The 24,127-nt window shown below is 41.4% G+C and overlaps 2 protein-coding genes across 2 annotated transcripts; both read left to right on the top strand.

Annotated features, from left to right (window-relative positions):
• Positions 1-3,383: 3,383 nt before the first annotated feature.
• Positions 3,384-4,658, top strand: rrs1 (ribosome biogenesis regulator 1 homolog). The gene has a single exon (XM_062022055.1). It carries the CDS (start codon positions 3,452-3,454, stop codon positions 4,508-4,510), a length of 1,059 nt encoding a protein of 352 aa, XP_061878039.1. The 5' UTR covers positions 3,384-3,451; the 3' UTR covers positions 4,511-4,658.
• Positions 4,659-10,083: 5,425 nt separating this feature from the next.
• si:dkey-97a13.12 (SH3 domain-containing kinase-binding protein 1) lies at positions 10,084-23,680 on the top strand. The gene is made up of 5 exons (XM_062022054.1): positions 10,084-10,245; positions 10,348-10,379; positions 10,676-10,843; positions 21,792-21,865; positions 22,207-23,680. The coding sequence occupies exons 1-5, from the start codon at positions 10,179-10,181 to the stop codon at positions 22,469-22,471; spliced, it is 606 nt and encodes a 201-aa protein (XP_061878038.1). The 5' UTR covers positions 10,084-10,178; the 3' UTR covers positions 22,472-23,680.
• Positions 23,681-24,127: the final 447 nt, after the last annotated feature.

Here is a 24,127-nt window from a genome sequence, read left to right as displayed (position 1 = left end):
AACTAAAAGCTTTACTAAAAAGAGAAGTTTTCAAATGTTATAATTGGGTAATGTGCACCTGTAAAAGAATTGGACAAATCATTTTACATTTCACATGAAAAAAGCCCCTGAAAAAAATCATGTTTAATGTAATTATTTAGTAACACAACAAAAATGCAGCAAAAAAAATTCACTAAAATAACCAAAAAAGGCATTGTTATCGGAGGGTTAAAAAATTGTTTGGAATATTAGTGTGTTTGTCTTTTGCAAGTTAGTAAAGTTGGAAAGTAAAATTACTTTACAATTTTAAGTAAAACTGTAAATAAAATTCAGTATAAAGTATACAAGTTTGAGTGTTTTATTTATTTTTGTAGTTATATTTGGAGGTAATGTAACACATTTATTGCATTACATCAAAATGGCCCCCACATCCTGGAGGTTTTGTCAGTGGAAAACGTTTGGAAAGCCCTGTTATAGACTATGCTGTTGGGCAAAGAAAGTTTCAGCCATAAATCATTAACCACCATAAAAGTTTGTGTGTTTACCCCACTCTACTTGAATGCTCTTCGCCTCTGGCACACCTGGACTTTTGTGTTTGTTGATAAATGTTAATTTAATTATAACATTTTATCTTTTTATTTAAAATTTAATAGCGATGTGATAATAACTGTGCTGTCCAGCTGTTATATCTTGATGTCTTATACTTCTGAGACACATTTGCAAGTATTATATAGTAGTCTATGGCCATGATAATTGCTAATGCTAATTTATTAGCATGCATCGAAGTAGCGCATCATGAAAAAGTGGAGCCTTACTATATGTTCAGGCATTTTCTATCAGGTATACTTCTTTGCTGGCATGGAAAATTGCGACATTGTCCGACTGAGTTCGCGCAGAGTGTATCTGACGAGTGTTTGAGCCGGTGGAGTCTGCAACAAAGGTTTTAAAATATGGCACCGTTTGGTTTTAAGTGGATCGATGCCGGGTAGTCTATGCCTATAAAAGTACCGAATTCGGTACCCATCCTCACAATTCATAATGGATACAAATAGGAATAGTCAAAAATAATCAAAAAAGTCAAGTGTGCATTCATAATAAAAATGGTGGTGCCTGTAATTGCATACATGTTCGAAATGAATTCAAACCAACAACAACAACAACAACATCCGAGCATTTGTTCTGCAAGTGTTGTTTTGAACTATTGTACGAGGTCATACAATAAAAAACAATGGGGAAATGTTTAATATAATTATTTAGTAACACAAAAAAAATGCAGCAAAAAAATCACTAAAAAAAAATCATTATTATCCGAGGGTTAAAAAAATGTTTGGAATATTACTGTTTTTGTCTATTGTAAGTTAATAAAATTGGAAAGTAAACATACTTTCAATCCTATCAAATCCACTTTATTTATATAGCACATTTAAACAGCAAACATGTTTCCAAAGTGCTGCACAAAAATATTAAAAACAACATCCAAATACTATCCTTAGCTCCACCAATGACTGAATAAAAACAAAATAAATAAATATAAAAACAATATAAAAATACATATGATTAAAAACGATTTTAAAGGGTAAAATTAATTAAACCAATAAATAGGGGACGGCGTGGCGAAGTTGGTAGAGTGGCCGTGCCAGCAATCGGAGGGTTCCTGGTTCGATTCCCACCTTCTACCAACCTAGTCACGTCCGTTGTGTCCTTGAGCAAGACACTTCACCCTTGCTCCTGATGGCTGCTGGTTAGCGCCTTGCATGGCAGCTCCCGCCATCAGTGTGTGAATGTGTGTGTGAATGGGTGAATGTGGAAATACTGTCAAAGCGCTTTGAGTACCTTGAAGGTAGAAAAGCGCTATACAAGTATAACCCATTTATTAAAGGGACGGCGTGGCGAAGTTGGTAGAGTGGCTGTGCCAGCAATCGGAGTGTTGCTGGTTACTGGGGTTCAATTCCCACCTTCTACCTTCCTAGTCACGTCCGTTGTGTCCTTGGGCAAGACACTTCACCCTTTGCCTCTGATGGCTGCTGGTTAGCGCCTTGCATGGCAGCTCCCGCCATCAGTGTGTGAATGTGTGTGTGAATGGGTAAATGTGGAAATACTGTCAAAGCGCTTTGAGTACCTTGAAGGTAGAAAAGCGCTATACAAGTATAACCCATTTATCATTTATCATAAATAGAAATACATATTTAAAATCTCTCTCTCTCTCTCTTACCTACACTGTTTCAATGTCCATTTCTCTGTTCTCAATTGTTGATGACTGGAGTGATGACAACAACCAAACCTAACCCGCACCCCGGATTGTAAATAATCCAATGTATATACCCTGATGATTATCTTGTGTGATGGCTGTATTATGATGATAGTATATATCAATCAATCAATGTTTATTTTTATAGCCCTAAATCACAAAAGTCTCAAAGGGCTGCACAAGCCACAACGACATCCTCGGCACAGAGCCCACACAAGGGACGTCGATGTGAATGACTATGACAAACCTTGGAGAGGACCGCATATGTGGGTAACCCCCCCTCTAAGTACAGTCCCTAGTGGATCCACATAACAGTGAGAGTCCAGTCCATAGTGGGGCCAGCAGGAGACCATCCCGAGCGGAGACAGGTCAGTAGCGCAGAGACGTCCCCAACCGATGCACAGGCGAGCGGTCCACCCCGGGTCCCAACTCTGGACAGCCAGCACCTCATCCATGGTCACCGGAACCGGAATAACCCGGCGAGGGGGCAAAGGAGAAAAGAAAACGGCAGATCAACTGGTCTAAAAAAGGGGGGTCTATTTAAAGGCTAGAGTATACAAATGAGTTTTAAGATGGGACTTAAATGCTTCTACTGAGGTAGCATCTCTAACTTTTACCGGGAGGGCATTCCAGAGTACTGGAGCCCAAACAGACTTTTTTTGGGCTCTGGGAATCACTAATAAGCCGGAGTTCTTTGAACGCAGATTTCTTATTCCGGGACATATGGTACAATACAGTCAGCAAGATAGGATGGAGCTAGACCGTGTAGTATCTTATACGTAAGTAGTAAAACCTTAAAGTAGCATCTTAAGTGCACAGGAAGCCAGTGCAGGTGAGCCAGTATAGGCGTAATATGATCAAACGTTCTTGTTCTTGTCAAAAGTCTAGCAGCCGCATTTTGTACCTGATAGTATATATCTGTATCATGAATCAATTTAAGTGGACCCCGACTTAAACAAGTTGAAAAACGTATTCGGGTGTTACCATTTAGTTGTACGGAATATGTACTTCACTGTGCAACCTACTAATAAAAATCTCAATCAATCAAAACAATGTCATACAATAAACAACAATGGTGAAATGTCTCCCTCTAGTGTTATTTCGGCGCAGTTGCAAAAACTCAACTTTAACCCGGAATTGATGTGACGCCACAGCGTTTTCTTTGCACGTGTCTTTTCCTTCACGTGCCTGTGTATACCGGAAACAGGGCACATTCTCTCCAACATGGCGACGTGTAACGTCGACGAGCTGCTAGCCCAGGCGGAGCAAGACGAGGCGGAGAAGCTCCGGAGCATAACTGTCCACAAGGGGTTCGAGCTAGACTTTGACGTGGGCAACTTGCTCGCCGCCGACAAGAACCGCATCGAGCGACGCGACTTTAAAGAGCAGAGGAAGGAAGACTTCCTCCGCTCGCTGGCCCGCGACAACACGCAGCTGCTCATTAACGAGATATGGAAGCTGCCCACGCAGAGGGTCCAGGAGGCCATCGTGGCTCAACTACCCCCGCCGACGACCGCCCTGCCCCGGGAGAAGCCTCCGCCTAAGCCCAGAGCTCCCACTAAATGGGAGCAGTTCGCCAAGCTGAAAGGCATCCAGAAGAAGAAGAAGACCAACTTGGTGTGGGACGAAACGGCCAAAGAGTGGCGGCGTCGCTGGGGCTACCAGCGGGCTAACGACGACACCAAGGACTGGCTCATCGAGGTGCCGGTGACCTCCGACCCCAACGAGGACCAGTTCGCCAAGCGTGTGTACGCCAAGAAGGAGCGTGTGGCTAAGAACGAGTTCAAGCGGCTGAAGAACATCGCCAGGGCGCAGAAGTTGACCCTCCCCGGCGTGGGCTTGACCCCCGTGGCCAAGCAGTCCAAAGACGAGCTGGCCAAAGCGGCGAGCGTGGCCCTGACTTCCACCGCCTCCTTGGGGAGGTTCCAGGACAGGCTTCCTAAGGAGAAACCAGCCAGGGCCGCCGGCGTGAAGAGGAAGTTCGACCCGCTCATCGGGGACTTGTCCAGCGAGAGGCAGAAGCAGCTGGAGCTTCTCAAGGTGATTGACGGCAAGAAGCCCAAGATGGACATCACCAAGGCGGTCAACATGCAGATGAGAGAGGAGGACCAGGAAGCTTCTGCTGCCAAAGGCAAGAACAAGAACAACAAAAAGAAGCCAGGCAGGAAGGGGCCGAGGGACAGCTTGGCAGGCAAAGGAAAGGGCAAAGGAAAAGGCAAAGGCAAGGGAAGTGCTGGCAGAGGCAAACCTCCAGGAGGAAAGTCCAAACCTGGGAGGCGTTGAAAGGTGTGTTACTTCCCTAACATTCACATCAACTGACTCTGAAGTTCTGACCGTTAAATCATCACCAACAAGCCTGCATCTGTATTATTATTATTATTATTACAATGAAACATACACGACTACAGGAAATAAACCTTTTCTAAGCATGTTTCAAGACTTTTTGATTAATTCAATTATTAACAGAATTTTCCAACATTTTTTAAAATATGACTAAAACGTTGTAAAATAGGTACCGGTAAATAAAAGACAATAACGTCAACACGCCACTAGGTGGCAGTGTTGCTTTGCAAACACGTAAATGGGTTCTACTTGTATAGGCTTTTCTACTTTCAAGGGTGAAGTGTCTTGGTACTCAATGCGCTTTGACACTATTTCCACATTCACCCTTTCACACACTGATGGTGGGAGCTGCCATGCAAGGTGCTAACCACGACCCGTCAGGAGCAAGGGTGAAGTGTCTTGATCAAGGACACAACGGACGTGTTGTTGAGTGTCGGTGTTGTCTGGAGCTCGGCAGAGTAACAGTGTAATACTCTTCCATATTAGTAGGGGGCAGCTGGTAGCTAATTGCATTGTAGATGTCAGAAACAGCGGGAGGCAGCGTGCATGTAAAAAGGTATCTAATGCTTAAACCAAAAATAAACAAAAGGTGAGTGCCCCTAAGAAAAGGCATTGAAGCTTAGGGAAGGCTATGCAGAACAAAACTAAAACTGAACTGGCTACAAAGTAAACAAAAACAGAACGCTGGACGACAGCAAAGACTTACTGTGGAGCAAAGACGGCGTCCACAAAGTAGATCCGAACATGACATGACAATCAACAATGTCCCCACAAAGAAGGATAAAAACAACTGAAATATTCTTGATTGCTTAAACAAAGTAGATGCAGGAAATATCGCTCAAAGGAAGACATACTACAGGGAAATACCAAAAAAAGAGAAAAAGCCACCAAAATAGGAGCGCAAGACAAGAACTAAATCGCTACACACAGGAAAACAGCAAAAAACTTAAGATAAGTGATGGCGTGATGTGACAGTACACCTACTTTGAGACAAGAGCTATATTGATGCATGGTTGGTTATGGTTTAAAGTCATATCCAACAATTGCAACGATAACATTTTACTATCTACTGAGTTTCGTTTTTTAATCATTTCTGCTGCTGGTGTGCCTCTGGATTTTTTCAACGCAAAAAATGTGCCTTGGCTCAAAAAAGGTTTAAAAATACTGCAATAAATGTATTAGATGACCTTCAAATACAACTCCAAAATTTAAAAAAACACTAACATGTATACTTTATACTGATTTTTATTTACAGTTTTTCTTGAAATTGTAAAGTATGTTTACTTTCCAACTTGCCGGGGATCGAACCAGGTTGCTGTCACGGCCACTCCCCCAACCCGCTCCACACTGTCCCCAACGTCCTCCTGTTCATTTTGCAGTGTTTTAATAATAATTCTTAGTTACTAGTACTTTCCAAAAATAATAATTTAATTAGTTGAGGACTTACTCCATTAAAAATGTAATGTGTCACCAGGGAGGGTAATTTGCACTCCTTTACTGAATATTGGAAAAAGTCTGAAAAAGTATATTGAATCCAATAATTTGAATTTAAGGCCTTAAAATGTCTAAAATTAGGGATGTCCGATAATGGCTTTTTGCCGATCTCCGATATTCCGATATTGTACTAATCTTAATTACCGATACCGATATCAACCGATACCGATATATACAGTTGTGGATTTAACACATTATTATGCCTAATTTGGACAACCAGGTATGTTTTCCAAGGTGAAAAAGCAGTAAATGAATTCCTATACTTAAAATTCATTCTGGACCTCTGATTTAACTTTGTCGTTGTATTTTTTTATCCGTATGGATGTGAAAAGGTCTTTAATTATTTTCAAGATGGTCTTAAAAAAAGTCTTAAAGTCTTAAATTTGACATGTTGAAACATGCAGAGACCATGATGTTAGCATTCTGCTAATAAAGTATACATACAATTAGATACACATTTTTGAGAACAAATTAATGCACTATATTTTTAGATAAAATCAACCTTTTATATGAATAATCCGGCTCAGTTTTGATTGATTTTTTTTTTTTATTGTCTGAAGTAGAACTGCTGTACATCACACTTAACAGCTGCTTCTAAAGTTTGTTGGGTTTTTTTGTTTTGGTGGGCTGACATTACTTCAGTGGCAATAAATACAGCGAAATAACATCTAATTGAGCATAAACTCATGTAAATGCATCACCTGTTTGAATGTCCTTGCATCCATTCTTGAAGTCGGAGCAGCACGTTCTACCAAGAAGTGCTCCCAATCAGATCAGTTATCTAAGAGGCTTAACGCTGACTTTTACTTATGTAAACCTTTGGCCTCGTCTCCTCTAAGGACATGCTGCTGGAATCAGGACAGCTACTTTGTACAGTATATATATATATATATGTGTGTGTGTGTGTTTATATAGCTTGTGATGAAGTCCAGGGAGCGGGGACTTGAGGACTAAAACTAGAAGATAACTAGGTTAATAATGAAAACTGTCATGCAATGTTTGTGTTTGTTTGGAAGTCTACTTTGACTTTATTGTTTTGTTTTTTTATTACACAACAACTGATGCTACTGTAAACAGGCTAGATTTGATAAATTCCTCTTTAAAATCAGACTCTAAATATCCCTTGTTATCAAAATATAAAAAACAGTGCGCATCTAAAGTGACTTAAGTCTTTCTAATCATGTGGCTCCCTAGTTTTTGTGGCCCTAAACAAGCACATAGAGCAGGGTGTTAACTTGTTTTCATTGAGGGCCACATCACAGTTGTGGCTGCCCTCAGAGGGCCATTTGCAACAGTGAATGATATTACATAATTGCTTATGTGTTTTGATTATATTTTTTTAACATAAAATGTAAAAAAAAAAAAAGGCAGCTCAGTCGCCCACATTTTGCTGTAGAATGTATGGTGGTTTTTACAGCCTATTACTTTAAATGGAAAAATGGTCTGACTTTTTTTACGGTACAAAATTGGCGGCTTAGATCTTAGAAATGTACAGTGGTTTTTTTACAGCATTTTACTGTACCGGTAAATGGAAAACAGTACCACTGCTTTATTTACAGCAAACATTTTTTAACTGAAAAATCTATGGTGGTTGTTTTTATGGCGTATTACTGTAAATAGAAAAACGGTACCACGGTTTTTCCTATGGTAAAAAAATCAGTTCCTGAAATTTTATCATAAAAAATATTGTAATTTTTACAGTGTACAATTTGATGGATTAATCAAAATCATAAGTCAGATATTTACGTAAAATAAATGTTTTGAATGTATTTGTTGCAATATTACATTTTAAACAACCTGAAATTGCATGCATTACATTTATTTTTTTTCTGTCAAAATGGAAAGAAATACATTTAGTAAGAAAGGTGTCCAGTTTGGATACATTTTACTTTTATTGCATCCCGTATCAAGCAGGTGCTATCTTCAGTGTTGGGTTAGTTACTGAAAACCAGTAACTAGTTACAATTACTAGTTACTTAATTTCAAAAGTAACTCAGTTACTAACTCAGTTACTTACATCAAAAAGTAATGCGTTACTGTGAAAAGTAACAATTTAGTTACTTCTTTTTTTCTTTTTTTTTAAAGCTCCCATTAATGCCCTTTTAGCCTTCATTACAATACTGTTATTGCACTGGAGAATAATACAATCTGTTGATCAACTTGACATGCATTTTTATTTTCATTTTAACATAATTAATGAAAAACAGTGCAACATAAAGAGGCATTTCTCCTTTCTTTAAACTTGGACCAATGACCATTAATAAAAAACAACTTAAAGTGCAACATAAGAAGGCACATCATCTTCCTTGAAACATAGATAGTGAATTAAAGCCTGATGCTGCTGTCTTCCACACTTGGAGCCATGGATTGTACAATCCTTGTTTTCAGTGGCAGGATCATTGACACAGATGGCGAAGTTTCAGTGCTCAGTAGAAATGTAACACTTTTGAGGGGTTTAAGCATCTGGAGGACCTCCTCTGCCATTCTCACATCATCATCAGACAGGTTGATGATGTCTTTGACATTTTTCTTCAGGGTGTTGTGGGTCAATGCAGAGTATATAGCTGCCTGCTGCTGCAACATATCATAAGTGGAGTTCCACTTCGTTGGGACATCACGTATGAGCTTTATGAGTAGGCAGCTTTAGCATTTCTTGCTTTGTCTTAAGTATATGAGCAGCTGTTGTGCTAGGAAACATCCTTCCTGATCCATCCTATTGACTGAGATGTGATGCCAAATTCACTACATGTGCAAAGCACCTACCTGTGGTCCCAGTCCTGCCTCATTCACTGCATTTATGTGATTTTTGGCATTATCACTTGTGACTGGGATATCTTTATCTTCCATTCCTCTACTGCTTGTGTCAGTACCTGTGCAAGGTGACTCTCGTAGAGGGGGCGTGTCTGCTCATCTGCCAGTCTGCTGTGATGAAGTGAGCGCTTATAGTTCCCCTGGACGTGCACCAGTCTGTTGTGAGCGCAACAGATGATGCTCTGGATAGTTCATCCACAACTTTTTTCTTCTCCTGCTCATAAAGATCTGGCACAATCTTATCGCTGAAGTGGGTGCGCGACGGGATGTCGTAACGTAGCTCAAGCACGTTCAGCATGTGTTTAAAAGCCTCGTCTTGCACAACGGAGTCTGCACCTATAAACACACCGATGGCACGTTCAAGCTCCGTTACTCCGCTCGCCATGACCACGCTGTGTGTGGACTGAACGTGCATGCGAACAACCTTTTTGTTTTGTTTTATATATCAAACCGCGGATCACGTGTGTGCCCCCCCCGCCCCCCACACCCAGACACACACACACGGCTCTTTTTTTCTCTCCGGCGTGTGACAGAGGAAGATTCAGAAGAAAGACACCGCAGCGCATCTGTTTCTAGCCGATACTACATAAAAAATAACGTAAAATAACGCAGTAACGCATCATGTAGTAACGGTAACTGAGTTACTGAATATAAAAAAATAACGCGTTAGATTACTAGTTACCGCCGAAACTAACGGCGTTACAGTAACGCGTTAGTCCCAACACTGGCTATCTTAAACTATTGGTACCCATATAACGCCACTAGATGACAGTATTGCCCTGCAAAGCCTTCTCGTTCCCTCCATTACATTTCTGTCAGGTATCAGGTGAGTAGTTTTGCTTTCTTTCAGTTTTATCCCAAAAAGTATGTTCTTCAATGAAAATATTTCATTAACAATGTGGCCCTTCCTGTTCCCTCTTTCGGGTTTCATGAAAGCCATGCAGGGTGAGTACTTTATAACTTCTCTTTCAAGGTTTTTACGATGGCAACAGCGTAACAAAACCACTTTTTTCCTCCAGGGGATATTATTTGCCGTGGGTGTGAGGGCGTGTGCGTGTGTGTGTGTGTGTGTGTGTGTGTGTGTGTGTGTGTGTGTGTGTGTGTGTGTGTGTGTGTGTGTGTGTGTGTGTGTGTGTGTGTGTGTGTGTGTGTGTGTGTGTGTGTGTGTGTGTGTGTGTGTGTTGCTGCAGTGTGACCTGCTTGCCAGCTCCAGTCGGTGTGTTGCTGCAGTGGATTAGCATTTATTTTTAAAGCGGTGCATCCAGAGCGCCAAGCCCAGTGTGGATGTGAGAGCTCCGTGAAGATGCAGCGTATCTACATGCACAGCAACGAGCACTTTGAAGTGTTCACCACCGTCCTTGCGCCACAAGGTGAGTGTGCAGCATCACCGACATGCAGTGCATCTGCACCCAGTGGGTCTTTTTAAATAATGCTGTTTTTGTTTTCTGCTGACTCACCTGCATGATGAACAGGCATAAGTCGATACACAGCACAAGCTGAAAAGGCAAGTTTTTGTCCTTTTTTTGTATTTATTTCTCATTTATGTGCTACCTTTTTCTGATTAATCTAATTCCATGAGGCAATTTTTAGGAATTAAAAGCCCATGGATTTAGGGTTTCTATTTCACTGCGTAGAGGTTAATCTCCTTGACTCATAATCCTCTCCATTCACTGCATCTGACCTGTAGATTGCTCTTTACTACACACAACAACGGGAAAGTAATCAATTATGATCCTAATACAGTAAAATGCACTTTTAATAACACGTTCTGTATGGTGTAATTCGCCTTCTGTCCGCTAGATGGTGGTGGTACACAGCTACAGTCCTCACTGGCCAGATGAGTTGGAGCTGGCTGCTGGTGACGTCATGGTGGTTCTGTCCCACCAAGAGGAAGGGCGCTGGTTCGGATGTCTGCAGGACGGCCAGCAGGGCTACTTCCCCGCCTCCTGTGTCATGGAGTTAGGCCAGGTGGGTTGGCTGAGAGCCCACCATGCGCTCTGCAATATTATGAATTATTTTGGGAGAATAGACTTAATCTTACTTTAGCTGCGCTTCAATAATACATATATATAAGCACCATTATATATGTAAGTGGAGAGTTTACTGCTATTATTGGGCTACACTGGAGAGAAAAAAACATCAGAGTTTTCTCTTGACTTAACCATCATTTTTTGTAGTTTGTCATCATTTAACATGTACATTACATTAAATTAATTTAAATGTTCCTAAATTATTTCCCATTAAATGTAATTGAAATATTAAATAAAGGAAATTAGATGTTTTTCTAATGCCCAAAACATATTTCTCCTACTTATTCAACAACATTTTTTCACCATATATTCCCTTTCATTGTGGCCCTAATGCCTCTATTGTATGTACGCCTTAGTAAAACTATTATTCAGTCTGAAGATGTGCAATAAAGTTAAATACAATACAAAATATTTTTAAAAAAAATTGTAAACCTTTTTTATTTTTAAGTGCTATTAATAAGAATCAAGCAAATAGTGTTTTTTATTTTTTAAGTACCTTTCATTTTGGCACCAGTTAACGTACACCATAAAACTATTATTTAATCTAAAAATGTGGGATAAAGCTAAATAAAAAAAATACACACAAAAATGTTTGTCTAAAAACATGTTTTAATATGCTATTAATGTAAATCAAGCAATTATTTTAGATTTTTTTCATTTTATTACCTATCATTTTTGCTCCAATGAATACACACTATAGTAAAACTATTATTCAATCTGTGGATAAATTAAAATAAAAAGTTTATTTTAAAATGCTATTAATAAGAAGTAATTAGTTTTTTAAAACTTTTTATTTCATTACCTTTCTTTTTTCGCTGCACCAAAAATACACCAGAATAAAACTATTATTCAATCTGAAGATGTGCGATATTATAAAATAATATGCTCACAAAAAATCAGTAAAAAATTGTTATTTTAAAATACCAAATAATAATTCATCTTTTTTTTTCCAGTTACCTTTAATTTTGGATCCACTACATCATAGTAGTAGTAAATTATAGTAAAACTATTATTCTGTATGATAAAGTAAAATAAAACAAAAATACACACACAAAAATTAAGTAAATTCTTTATTTTTATTTGCTAATAGTATGAACATAGCAGTTAATTTTGCGATAAAAGAAAATTATGTAAATCTAAAAAAATTAAAAATAAACATTAATATTGTAGGAATGTGTAACGCTAGCATGGGCTAGGCGGGTTAAGAATGTAAACCGTGTAACAGAAGATGGTTCGTCTAGGAGCCTGTGGTATGAAAGATGACGACAACTAGTTATTTTGGTTTCGACTGCATTAAATGTATTGAACAAGAATATAAATGCCACAAATGACACAATAGGAAAAAATAAAAAAAAATGCCCAAAACAAAAATACAAGATGCAGTCCTGCTGCCTTCTCGGAACCAGTTCACAGTTCAGTTCAAAAGGTATGCAAACGCTTTCGCGTCAGTCCAAAAGTTCAGTTCAAAAACAAAAGTAATCCAAAAGGTTCGCCGCGGAGGAGAAAAAAAATGCTTGTCCTACCGCGTAGTTGTTTAGCTCGCCATTTGTTGAGTTGAGTTTGAAAGTGGATAGGGAGCTCAGGTTGTTTGGGTCAACGGGTATTCCTTCCCGGAAAAAAAACCTGACCCTAAAAGTCCAAAAAACAAAGTGAGTAATCTAGTTACCTCTTCACTAGCAAAGTACATTATATATGTACTTGAAAGCATAATGTAAGCATTCCATTGTCCAGAATGACTAATTATTTGTACTAATAAACCAATTGATATGACAAAATTAATCATGTTGATTAATATACAATCATGAGTCCAATTAAAATGAACATTCATAATACATTTCTAATACAGATCATGATTTCTTATCTAAAGTGATAAAACTCAATCATGGCTCAATTACAAATTAAATCACAAGTTCAATTACAAATTAAATTACAAGTGCACTTATATAACCCAGTTTCATAATAATACTCATTAGAAACTCAATGTATCATAATTCAAATTCAAGTACTTTTCCAAACATTCAAAGTTGATAAACAGTCAAGCAGAGTTAATAAATTAAAGTGTTGCGCAACAACCTAAGTACACGCACCTGCGTTCCATCTGAAGTGCATCCACAAAGTGGCTAAAGCATATTAGCAGTGCAAAGCCCTTTGCCACTTTGCTAGACTAAACTGTTGCCTATAAATCGGCTGGATGATCAGAAGAAAATAAAACATAATTACCTGAGTAATTGAGGGCAAAAACAACATACCATGAACGGCCCAATAATTAATCGAACATGGCAGCTCTGTGGAAGAATGGCAGCGGTTAGCGCCTATGCTAAAACAGATGCTAACATGATATTGGCGACATGGCACATGATTGTGATTGTGGACTTCCGTTGATTATGCCGTGGCAAAAGACTCACCTAATTATGAAGTATACAAAGTGGGAGAATGAGAAGATATTGCAAGTTGCTTCTCACAGCACCGCAGCCACAGCAGGTACGAGAGGGGGTGGTGAAGTGAGCAGCACTTCCTTAAAAGGAAGTGAGCGGCAGGAAGTAACCCTCCACAATAAAAGTCTTTGCACTGTATGCATGTTTTCAATGGGAATTTTAAATATGGGTTACAGGTTCCCCCCCCCCCCATACTCATGTACGGCCTCGTACATGGAGGTGGCTGGCGGCAAACAATTCCTTCCTGGGGAGTGATTGTCGATCCAGACTCCTCTACTTGCAGTGTAGAATCAAAGACATTACTCAATCCTTGGAACAAGGTCTGGATACTGCGCAAAACTGGATGTCCAAGCTTTGAATATTGAAGGCGACTGGGAGGTTTGCGGGTTCGAGTAGGCCGTGGAGCTGGCGATACAGATTCTGGACTGAATGGTTTGGTTCCAGTGGGTGACTCGGGCTCACTCAAGGTAGATGCTGCTTGTGGAGAGCCTGTCGTAGAGGAAGTGCTGTCCTCTGGCTGCCCGAAAGCATCACCATCCACTTCTGGCACGGACTCTGTGTCCTGCAATTCAACCACTTGCCCAGGGTCGGCAGGTGTTTCCTGATCCATCTCTACACTGTGCACCACACCAACAGGATCCCCTTCTGTAGCACGTTGTGAGGGCTGGCCAGGCGAACTCACGGGCACTGCAACTGGGACAACTGAAGGTATAGGAACAGGTAAGTCAATCACTCTTGTGAATTTTGCTGGAGCGGAGCAAGTTTCAGGTAAGTTGGGTAAATACACATCTGGGGGGTAGTATTCTGGTTCAGAGAGCTCCAGAATTGCTGGGTCCACTGGTGGAATCACTTTTGAGTTTGAGTTTGAGTTTGAGTTTATTTCGAACATGCAAGCATACAACATGATACATCACAATTTCCAGTTTCTTTTCAACATGTTCGAAAAGGAGTAGGAAGAAGCAGAGCTTATTTAATCCTACCCCTTTTCTTTACATAACAGTTGCAAAACTTTTTGGCTGATGTCATTGGTTGCTTTGGCAAGTCTGCTTTGGGGGTTGTTGACAAATAGCCACAAGGCAGCAGCAAGTCTCGGTGGAGGGTCCGTACAGGTGGATTTTTCCCCTCAGGCTTGACGGTATATACCAGAAGAGTGCCAGCTCTCTTCTCGACAATATACACATCCGCCTCCCACCTATCTGCTATCTTATGCTTGCCTCTCAACTTGACATTCCTAACCAAGACTCTGTCCCCTACCGATAATTCGGAGGGTGTAATTCTCTTGTCAAATCGAGACTTGTTCCTTCCCATGACCTTTTCTGCATTCTTAGTCGCAATGCGGTAGCTGTCTTCAAGATGGGACTCAAGCTTTTCAACGTACTGTGAATGGGATGTTTGAGGATTTCCAGACACAGGCAGACCAAAAACCAAATCGATAGGCAACCGGGGTTGTCGACCAAACATCAATTCGTAGGGGGAGTAGCCGGTGACGTCATTGCGGGTGCAATTGTAAGCATGTACCAGAGGCTTGACAAAATCCCTCCAATGAGTTTTGTCCTGGTCTTGCAGGGTGCCCAACATGTTCAGGAGCGTACGGTTGAACCTTTCCACGGGGTTGCCACGAGGATGTTAAGGCATGGTTCTGACCTTGTGGATTCCCATAATCTGACAGAGCTCCTTGATGGTGTGTGATTCGAAATCAGGTCCTTGGTCACTGTGGAGCCTTTCGGGTATTCCATAATGAACCAGGAAATTGTCCCACAGGGCTTTGGCTACTGTCGTGGCTTTCTGATTCGGGGTTGGGACCGCTATAGCGTACTTAGTAAAATGATCAGTGATGACAAGTACATTCTTCGTACTACTCTGATCTGGCTCAATTGAAAGAAAGTCCATACAAACAAGTTCGAGCGGTCTTGCTGTTTGGATATTTACTGACGGTGCAGCTCTCTCTGGCAGCGCTTTCCTATGAACGCACCTCCCACAGGTCTTTACTTTATTAGTAATGTCGATGGACATGCGTGGCCAGTAGAAGCGTGCTCTAATGAGGTCAAGTGTCCTCTCTGTTCCAAGATGGCCCATCTGGTCATGCAACTGGTAGAGGACCTCTGCTCGACACTCCTCTGGTAGGACAAGTTGGTAGCTGGGCTCACCATTGATGTTTCTTTTCCTAACAAGGACGTTATTTAAGATCTCTAGTCGTGGCAACTCTCGCAGGAGCAGCGGCAGATCTGGAAGCTGTTCCCTCAGAGAAGGCGGCGGGCTGCCTCCGTGTTCCAACTGGGCAACAACATGCTGAATAACCGGATCTGCTCTTTGTTTGTCTGTAATCTCAGTGACAGACAAAAAGGAAGTGACTGGAAAAGAGAAATGTTGATCATCCACAAAGCTGTCCGGTAGGCCGTCAACACTGATTGAGAGAGCTTGCACAAGAGCTGCCACTTGCAGTTTGTCTGGTGAGCTGTACACAAGGTGCCTGTCACATACTGCCTGCACTGAGTGTTCGTCAATAGAGATGCAGGAAGGGTCGTTCAAATGGTGTTGTGCGAACCTCAGGATTCTCTCTCGTTCCTTCTGGGAACGGGCATCCTCTGGGTGTTCCACATGAGGCCGCCGAGAGAGCCCATCCGCATCGGCGTTCAGCTTCCCTGCTCTGTAAATAATTTTGAAGGTGTATGTGGAGAGCGACGAGAGCCACCGGTAGCTCGTCGCGTCCAGTTTGGCAGATGTCAGCAGGTAGGTGAGCGGATTGCTGTCAGTGACTACAGTGAAGGTGGAGCCATACAGGTAGTCACTGAATTTTTCTGTCACTGCCCATTTTAGAGCCAAAAACTCTAGTTTGTGGGCAGAATAACGGGCTTCGCTGCGTGATACTCCCCTGCTGGCAAATGCAACAGCTCTTTTGCGTCCATCATGCTCCTGATATAACACCGCCCCTAGCCCAGTTGAAAAAGCGTCTGTTTGCAGGACGTAAGGCTTGCTTGGATCCGCAGAAGCGAGGACGGGGGCTGTGTTGAGCTTCTGGATTATGGTCTCGAAAGTGTCCTGGCAAGCAGGTGTCCAACGTCCGCCAAAGTTCTCTTTTGGGTCGAGATAGTGTTGGGATTTGACCGCTTGCTTTGTTTTCTTTTGGCTAGGAGGGTAACCGGCAGTAAACTCATTGAGGGGTCTTGCGATAGAAGAGTACCCCTGAACAAACCTACGGTAATATCCCGCAAAGCCGAGGAATGATCGAAGCTCTTTAAGGTTCTTCGGGACTGGCCAAGTTATTAATGCGGGAATCTTGCTGGGGTCCGTCTCCACTCCGTTACTGGAAACCACATGCCCAAGATAGCGGACAGACGTCTGAAAGAACATGCACTTCTCTACTGATAGCTTTTACCCATATTCCTTCAAACGCTGAAGTACATTCTGGAGTCTCTGCTCGTGTTCTTCTAGCGTTGGGGCAAATACTATCAAGTCATCAATGAAGACTAGTGCCTGCTTCAGATTTAAGTCCCCCACGCAACGCTCAATGAGCCTCTGGAATGTGCTCGGCGCATTGGTGATACCTTGGGGCATGCGGTTAAATTCGTAAAACCCTAGCGGGCAGACGAAAGCGGCCTTGGCCTTGTCCCTCTCCTCCATCTCGATCTGGTAATACCCAGATTTTAAATCCAACACCGAGAACCAGACAGAACCAGACAAAGCTGAAAATGTGTCCTCAAGTTTAGGCAGGGCATAGGCATCTTTAATGGTTTGTGCATTCAACTTCCTGTAGTCGATGCAGAGTCTTACTGCCATTTTTCTTCCTCACCACAACTATCGGGGAAGCGAAAGGTGAGCTTGATTCACGTATGACGCCGGACTTCAACAATTCCTGAAGGTGCTTGCGAACAGCATCCACGTCCTGAGGATGAAGCGGCCTAGGCCGTGGTTTAAAGGTGGCTGGATCAGACAAGTTGATTTCATGCTTTACCTTGTCTGTTCGACCGAAATCAAGGTCGTGTTTCGCAAAGACCTCCGGAACGCTGTTCAGCATAGCTGTCACACGGAGCTTCCATTCAGGGGAGAGAGGAGAGTCACCAAAATTGTATGATAACTGGGATGGCTCTACACTTTGCTCTTTATGGAAAACAGACTGGATGGCACTGATTTCGGCAATGCGTGCTCTGACGGGGATCACAATGTCGTGAGCTGATTTGTTCGTGGCTACCACAGGCAGCCTGACAGGTTGGACAGAAGGTAGATCAACCAGGCAGGACTGTATAATCAGACCACCTGGGAGGGTAAAGGAAGCTGGGTGTTGAATCACAACTTCTTTCTCGCCTTGCAGGAATGGACACACAGCAAAAGCATCCAGCACTACAGTTCGCCCAGCAGGGATTGTCAGGGGCTCGGTGGAATGCACCCTCAGCACTCCCTGGTGGTGGTCGGTTGCCAGCTTGTGTCTTATTTCCAGAATCTTCAGCACTGCTCTGTAACCAAAGGGAACCGGATGGAATTTGGGTCGTTTATGACTATGAAGGTCATACACAGTGTCAAAAGTGTTTGTGCCAATGAGAACAGGCGGCTGTGAAGATCGCAGGTCAGGGACAACAAGGGCAAGAGTGTTAATGTCCATCTCCTCACCGACAAACTCTGCCGGGAATGTTATGCCAAGCTCTATATAACCAATATAAGGCACACTCTGTCCGTTGGCGCCCTCTACCTCAAGGAGATTGTTCAAAGGTTTTACTTCATGATCTGCGAGGTAGGTGTTGTGAAACGAGTGCGAAACTGTTGTGACCTGAGATCCTGTGTCAAAGAGGCAATGGAATTTGGCTCCTCGGATTTTGATCACTCCAGTGCTTCTGGTGCCAACCAAGCCCTTTGGTATTGAGGCTTGAAAAGTTGAGTGCCTGCTGTGGGGACAACGATCGGTGGCAGCCCCCACTTGTCCCCCAGAGGAAGCTGCATGCAGTTTAACGGCTTGCGGTTCTCCCCGGATTGTTGCTTGAGCTTGACCTGTCTCCTCTTGTTCTCCACTAAAGCGGGGTTTGGATTGTTTGGACAGTTTGGGGAAATGTGTCCATCTTGCCCGCATTTGAAACAAAACCAAGGTTTTGGCGCATTGCTATTTCTTGGTTTCTGCTTGTTCTGTTTGTGATCTGTTCTGTCAGTGTTCTGTGTTTTTCTAGACAACAGAGCGGACATCTGCTCTTGAAGCTTAACCATTTGCTTTCTCAAATCATCAATGGCACTTGCATCTGCAAAATGGCCACACGAACATTGAGTAGCGCTCTGAGTCTGTAGATTGACACGATGTTTAACTGAGGGAATGTGTTTTTTCATGAGTATCTTTGGTGTACTGTCTGTCTTCTTCAGTTCTGAGCATGAAGAGTAAATCGGCAAAGGAGGGCGGCTGATCCTTTTTCTGTTCCAATTGCAACTTGTTTATCACAGTATTGTCCCAGCAGCCCCTGCAAAACTGCTTCAACAGGTGTTTGTCTGTGTCGCCTGCCGGAATGCCACCTCGTTTTATCACACCACTGATTGTTAATTGGAGTCTCTGCAAATATGAAGATGGTTTTTCTCCATGGTCTTGGAACGTATTTAAGAACTTGGCAAATAGTTCCTCTCCATCCTCAACAGTAGCGTAAGCGGAGTCAAGAATCCGCAGGAATGTGGCAGGCAGGGCGTTTGGTTCCAAATGTTTGACTAAATCAGCGGCAGGGGAAACGAGACTTTCGATTATGCGTCTGGTTATGTGCAAAGGAGCAAGACTAGGATCAGCACTTAACAACTCCATCTGTGTTTTCCAGGCTTCATAGTCTGCTTCATGAGGGGGTTTCGGGACTTTTCCTGAAAACGTGCACAGCCGTAATGGAGACAGTAACTGAGTGTTAGCATCATCCCTGCGCACAATGTGCTCGACTACAAGTCTTTGGACTTCGGGAGGGGTCAACTCCTGACCAGACAGTGAAATCCTTGGTGCTGTCGGTGGGTTAGAAGGGCCTTGAACACGGCGCACGTCACCGCTAGCCACTCTGACCTCGGTGTCATCCGCCTCCATATCTTCATCATCGCCTTCATCCTCTTCTCCCCCAAGAGCTCCAAGATGAGAGCTAATTTGGTCCATAGCTCCTTTTAAAACATGCTCGAATGGACGACCACTCTCCCGGGAAAGGCGTCTCAGAACTTGGAGATAGTCCACAAATTGGTGTTGGGACTGGGGATGCTCTGCTGTAGCTGCGGCACCCTCGACCAAAAGTAAGTTAACAACAACTTCACCGGTTGCTGTGTGCGTCGTATATGGCAAAAACGGTTTTAGCTTTTCTAACGCCGCAACGTCTACAAACTCAACGGCCAGGTTTTTGTAATAAGGGTTTTGACTATCGTAAACAATAATCGCTTTCTTAACATCACCATACCCGCTTAAATTATCAATAATTTCTTTCTCTGCTTCAGTGTTTGTTGCACCACTAACAATGACCATATGAGCAATGTCCATACCACTTTCTACAAAGTAATCCATCTTTCAACTCAACAAAAAAAAAAATACATATATATGCAAAAGGTCGTATCAAAAATCGTTCATACTGACAGGCTCCTGGCTAGCTCGCCAATTGTAACGCTAGCATGGGCTAGAGGGGGTTAAGAATGTAAACCGTGTAACAGAAGATGGTTCGTCTAGGAGCCTGTGGTATGAAAGATGACGACAACTAGTTATTTTGGTTTCGACTGCATTAAATGTATTGAACAAGAATATAAATGCCACAAATGACACAATAGGAAAAAATAAAAAAAAATGCCCAAAACAAAAATACAAGATGCAGTCCTGCTGCCTTCTCGGAACCAGTTCACAGTTCAGTTCAAAAGGTATGCAAACGCTTTCGCGTCAGTCCAAAAGTTCAGTTCAAAAACAAAAGTAATCCAAAAGGTTCGCCGCGGAGGAGAAAAAAAATGCTTGTCCTACCGCGTAGTTGTTTAGCTCGCCATTTGTTGAGTTGAGTTTGAAAGTGGATAGGGAGCTCAGGTTGTTTGGGTCAACGGGTATTCCTTCCCGGAAAAAAAACCTGACCCTAAAAGTCCAAAAAACAAAGTGAGTAATCTAGTTACCTCTTCACTAGCAAAGTACATTATATATGTACTTGAAAGCATAATGTAAGCATTCCATTGTCCAGAATGACTAATTATTTGTACTAATAAACCAATTGATATGACAAAATTAATCATGTTGATTAATATACAATCATGAGTCCAATTAAAATGAACATTCATAATACATTTCTAATACAGATCATGATTTCTTATCTAAAGTGATAAAACTCAATCATGGCTCAATTACAAATTAAATCACAAGTTCAATTACAAATTAAATTACAAGTGCACTTATATAACCCAGTTTCATAATAATACTCATTATTAGAAACTCAATGTATCATAATTCAAATTCAAGTACTTTTCCAAACATTCAAAGTTGATAAACAGTCAAGCAGAGTTAATAAATTAAAGTGTTGCGCAACAACCTAAGTACACGCACCTGCGTTCCATCTGAAGTGCATCCACAAAGTGGCTAAAGCATATTAGCAGTGCAAAGCCCTTTGCCACTTTGCTAGACTAAACTGTTGCCTATAAATCGGCTGGATGATCAGAAGAAAATAAAACATAATTACCTGAGTAATTGAGGGCAAAAACAACATACCATGAACGGCCCAATAATTAATCGAACATGGCAGCTCTGTGGAAGAATGGCAGCGGTTAGCGCCTATGCTAAAACAGATGCTAACATAATATTGGCGACATGGCACATGATTGTGATTGTGGACTTCCGTTGATTATGCCGTGGCAAAAGACTCACCTAATTATGAAGTATACAAAGTGGGAGAATGAGAAGATATTGCAAGTTGCTTCTCACAGCACCGCAGCCACAGCAGGTACGAGAGGGGGTGGTGAGGTGAGCAGCACTTCCTTAAAAGGAAGTGAGCGGCAGGAAGTAACCCTCCACAATAAAAGTCTTTGCACTGTATGCATGTTTTCAATGGGAATTTTAAAAATGGGTTACAAATGGTTTTTTGTTTCATTTTTGTACAATCTTACAATTTTTTTTTTAAAGTTTGACTCTAATGCCACAAAATGTAAAACATTAACCTGTATAAATTTAAATTGCATTAAAGTCAATTAAAATTGTATGGTTGAGAGTTATTTTTGCTTCAAGACATATTCAATTAAACAAAAAAGTCCTCCAATTTTAAACTACCTTATGGGGAGGCAAATAACATTTGTTTATTTTTGTTGTGGCGTTTACACTTTACAGGTCTAGTAGAGCTGCTCTGTTTCAAAATGTTGACAATGTCAAGAAGCACAATTTGGCAGCCAAACGACTGTTAACTGCAATAAAAAATATTATGTTATGAGCATCGTTGTCTTTAAAAAGGCCTCATTTTCTATGTAAGTTTTGTATGGCGGTGTACCTAATATTTTGGTGCCCTGCAGGATAAAAGCATCAGAAGGAGCTCATCTCTGAGAACATCGGAACATGACGGGAGCGTTCGTCGTAACAGTGCGAGGTAATGTTCCGCCATCGCACCAGGCAGCTGTCGCTTCCACCCCCCCGTCACCCCCGTCAAAACCCAGCCCCGCCCTAACACTCACATCCCCCATGCCCAGTGTTCACAGCCCCAAGACCCCCGAACAGGTGGTCCCTCTCATTAGTTGACAAAGCATGCTGATTGCACACACACTAATCAATGGCATCTCATTAAGAAAGTGGATATTAAAATGGGTTCATGTGAGGTTTCATTAAGGCAAAGACCCCTTCTCTTCTTTAACACACACACACAGCAGTGGAATTTGGGTCATGAGGAATAAACAGAGCCTTTGTGTTTGTTTTTTCCTTTTTGTCCCTCAGTGGACACATTCTGCAGGCGCTCAGGAGGGGGAGCCGAGGAGGCGGCGGCGCAGGGGAAGTGAGCCTGGATGGCGGCCAGGATGGCAGCGAGGCCCCCGCCGTGCCCCCGTCGCAGAGGCCCTTCTACTCCCCGCAGCTTCAACACGCGAGCCCCCATCCTCAGATGCAGCGCTCCTCCCCGGGTCTGCTGCACAGGATCTTGTCCAGGTGCCGCAGGAAGAGCGAATGCCAGGGGGCCACCAACGGGGCCTTTGAGGAGGACTAACTCAAGTGGGGGGCAGGGCATGGGGGCCCAGTGGACGTCTTCTCTCAGCATCCAGGTATCGTGGTGTCCACGTTGTGTGACATTACAAAGGGGGCGTGGCTTCAGAACCAGAAGTTGTTTTTCTTTCATTTAAGCAATCGCAAATCTTTTGTTTCTCAAATAGTGGGTCGGGGCCCACTGTGTGGTCACGAGCAGCAATGGAGATTTCTTTATTTGTGTCAGCACTCTAGTATTCGTGTTAGAACGATACACAAGCCTGCAGCTAGGTGGCAGCACTGCCAAATCTAATCAACACCCTCTCGGTTCTACCCAGTAAAACTAGTAAGTACACAGGAACACGTGTACTTACTTCTTCTACCCAGTATAAGTTGTAAGTACACAGGAACATGTTTATTTACTTCTTCTACCCAGTTTAAGTAGTAAATACACAGGAACAAAATGTACTCTTACCAATTAAATAAGAAAAAATATATTCATTCAAAATGTGTACAAAATGTCTAACAAAATTGTTTATATTGCCAGAATATATTTTGGAATAACTGTTTAAAAAAAAGTCATCAAATCAGAAACTTTATTACAAAAGTCTTGACAGACCAACTCAATGAGTATGGAAAAAAGAAACATTACTGAAAAATCAATACGATTTTTTAAATTAAATTATGCAAATGTAATTGAGTTCAATACTAAATGTTAAAAAAAAATAATAATCAATACAGTTTGTGATTATTTATTTAAAAACACAAAGGATTTTTTTTTCTAAAGATTCCATTAAATATAAATAAATGACAAATAACAATTGAATACAAAAAAATATAGTAATTCTAACTTCTTTAATATCTGGGACGGAAATGTCCCACAAACACATATATTTTTGGAATTAATAAAACTTTGTAAATCAAACATATCTAAAATCATATATTTATATATCATAATTTATATTTATTTTTAAATAAAAATCCACCCAATTAGCTCCTATTTATTTATTCCTAAAGAGTCCATTAAATATATCAATATACAACAATTGAATATACATAAGGTCTATTTATTCTAACTTCATGAAACATCTGGGGCAGAAATGTACCATAACCAAAATATTTTTTTTCAATTTATAACAATTTCTTCAATAAAAATGTATACAAATTGACCTATATAATATATGTATCATAATTTATGTGAATATGAGCAAAAATGTAAACATTTCAGAATGTAGAGGCCACTTTGGTGCTTAATGCATTCATTAATAATTGTAATGTGAGCTGTGTTCTTATTTATTTTTGGACTATATCATGGGCCGGTAATAAACTAACCCTGATATGTTCCCCGGGCTTCACTTTGAACACCGTTAATCAAAAACGGTTCAAATTAACACACGGTATATAATGTGCTTTGAGAACGGCTTTGTTATTGTCTGTGTCACTATAAAGCTTATGTGACTCTGCAATGTAAATATGTGAAAGTGAAACTTATTTTTATCATTAAACAACCAGCAATAATATCTCATGACCCTGACTCTACCCTTTTCAACAAAGTAATGATTATTATCACCCTCCTTTTACAATATGCTGCAAACAGTCGCCTTCATTTAGCATGCTTACTTCATGAGCATGGACTCTCCCGCCAAAAAGTATGCAGTGAGGGTGTGTGCGATGGTGGGGG

The sequence above is a fragment of the Entelurus aequoreus genome, linkage group LG15, assembly GCF_033978785.1.
Source record: "Entelurus aequoreus isolate RoL-2023_Sb linkage group LG15, RoL_Eaeq_v1.1, whole genome shotgun sequence".
Taxonomy (NCBI): domain Eukaryota; kingdom Metazoa; phylum Chordata; class Actinopteri; order Syngnathiformes; family Syngnathidae; genus Entelurus; species Entelurus aequoreus.
The sequence above is the reverse complement of the archived record's forward strand: the minus strand, read 5'-3'. Positions and strand labels throughout refer to the sequence as shown.